Source organism: Triticum urartu, chromosome 1 (assembly GCF_003073215.2).
Source record: "Triticum urartu cultivar G1812 chromosome 1, Tu2.1, whole genome shotgun sequence".
NCBI classification, from domain to species: Eukaryota; Viridiplantae; Streptophyta; class Magnoliopsida; order Poales; family Poaceae; genus Triticum; species Triticum urartu.
The window spans coordinates 562,820,252-562,822,295 of NC_053022.1; the positions used below are offsets into that span (position 1 = coordinate 562,820,252).

The 2,044-nt window shown below is 44.9% G+C and overlaps 1 protein-coding gene across 1 annotated transcript; it reads right to left on the reverse strand.

Moving 5' to 3' along the window:
- Nucleotides 1–371: 371 nt before the first annotated feature.
- Nucleotides 372–1,150, reverse strand: LOC125530594 (protein RADIALIS-like 3). Its single transcript, XM_048694984.1, has 2 exons — nt 775–1,150; nt 372–689 (listed from the first exon to the last, which is right to left on the reverse strand). Exons 1-2 carry the CDS (start codon nt 1,053–1,055, stop codon nt 668–670), a joined length of 303 nt encoding a protein of 100 aa, XP_048550941.1. The 5' UTR covers nt 1,056–1,150; the 3' UTR covers nt 372–667.
- Nucleotides 1,151–2,044: the final 894 nt, after the last annotated feature.

Below are 2,044 nucleotides of genomic sequence, written 5' to 3' on the forward strand. Positions count from 1 at the left end.
AAAAAAAAGAAAAACTTCCAGGTTGCGATAAGTGACGCGCATAAAGTGCGCCACTTGTCGCAAACTAAGAAGATGGGAGTGATCTTTGGATAGAGTACTCCTTAATTAGTTATTTCGCGGGAATGTGCGTGCGTTAAGAAGGGAGCTTGGGTTGGGCTGTGTTGTGTGGGCTTAACTCCAGGCCAATATATAAATGTTGGTGGTTAATAGGAAGAAAGAAAAAATGCCATGCTTGGCCCTGCTTGCCTGGGGCCCAACTCCGCCCCTGCATATTCGTGATCTCCGCCACCTCTGCCGTATCAGATTTGTTTCAAGTGCACTGTATTTGTTCAGATTTGTTTTTAGTAGTATGTGTGTATAACATATCTGCATCATCATCAATTTCTTTTCTCTTTTGATTGGTATGGACATATTGTTACATGTGCAGACGATATAAATATTGTACATTAGAATACATACGAGATAAGTTAAACCCATGCAGCAAGGAGACAGGACGATCCCACCATAGACCACTTGCTACTGAAGTATTATGAACATGCATGCATCTGCATAGCCTTGCATGCGTACGTTGACATGGACACCATGCACGAGACTTATCTCATGCACATGCACATGCTTCCAGTTCCATCGATCTATGTGGTGTGTATCATTCATTGTCCATTGCCGCCTAGATCTTCAAGTGCTTCAACCTATTCATCAAAATTGCAAGATTAACCCCAGCTTTCAAGTCCACACATAATTTGATAGTAAGGAACACGGTAAAGCCGGTCGTACCTGTCGGCCTCGTAGCCGGCGTTGTGGCCGGGGCCTGGGCAGGGGGAACGGTAGGCGGGGAAGGCCACCTTGCCGGCCTCGATGCGGGCGATGTCGTGGACGAGCAGCTCGTAGTAGCGTTTGACATCGTCGGCCGACTTGCCGCCACCAACGGCACGAGCGACGTTGTGCCAGCGGTCGGGCGTGTCCCGGTCGTGCACTGCCAGTGCCTGCTCGAACAGCTTGTTCTGCTGCGGCGTCCATCCAGCTCTCCCGGCCGCGCTCATTGACAGCGACGCCATTGCTCGATCTACCTAGCTACGATTGGGCTTATGATGTTGGTACCGTGAACTCGTTGGTTGCACAGGGCTGCTTCTGAGATGGATGAGGAAGAAGGGTGTGAGAAGGGGTGCTACTTATAGCCGGCCAGACTAGACAATTCAGAGGAAGGATTCAGCTCTGTGGGGGCGGAGAAGATGGAGAATAATGGCCACCGCGAGAGGAGTGAGGAAGGGGGTCAGCTCGAGAAGGAACAAAATTTTCTGTCCCTTGGAAGTGGGGGATCTACCTTTCTATCTCCTCGGTGTAGTCCCGTCGCGAATCGGCTCGGCATCCTTCCTCGACCTCCTCCTGCTCAAAGATTCAAAGTAAAAAATGTAAATATATATATGTGTCTATATACAAGCATATACGTTCTCATAGTTTTAATTTAAGACATGTGCATATTCATATGCAATATGGAGAGGCCGAAACAGGATTCTCTTCTCTCATTTTGAAAAATGCAATCCATGGTTTACAGCTTGCATGTCTTGACTTCTTATCTACACCACAAAATATGGAAAAATGTTTTTTACTAGCATTCTGGTTCAACTAACTCCTTACGTGCGTGATGATCTTGGTTCTACCACCAACATATTTACTGGGGTTGCGTTGGGTTGTTACTCTCTTGAGTGTACCTTAAATGTTTCAGCTCTTTTTTTCAATCTAAGTTCCCATTCTTTCTAACATTCACAGATAATAACATCGACTAAAAAAAAATTAATCAATTATTTCTTTGTCAAGGAGCTAGCTATATAGTTAAGAGCATCTAATCGCTATCTACATATAGCTAGTTGCAAAGATTGGATTCCATCACCAAATTTCAGATGCTGTTGTCCATACGAACCAGGATATATCTTGCTTTTTGGATGGAAGAATCATACTATTTGGAAATCAAGCTCCAACTTCTTTGTGCATGATTCTTCTATGGCATTAAACATTGATTCGAAAAGAATTTTTTATTTTAGAGTCC

Coding starts and splice junctions, on each gene's coding strand:
- LOC125530594 (XM_048694984.1), bottom strand. CDS start 1,055: ATGGCGTCGCTGTCAATGAGCGCGGCCGGGAGAGCTGGATGGACGCCG. Junction 690..774: donor GCCGGCTACGAGGCCGACAG/GTACGACCGGCT, acceptor TTTGATGAATAG/GTTGAAGCACTTGAAGATCT.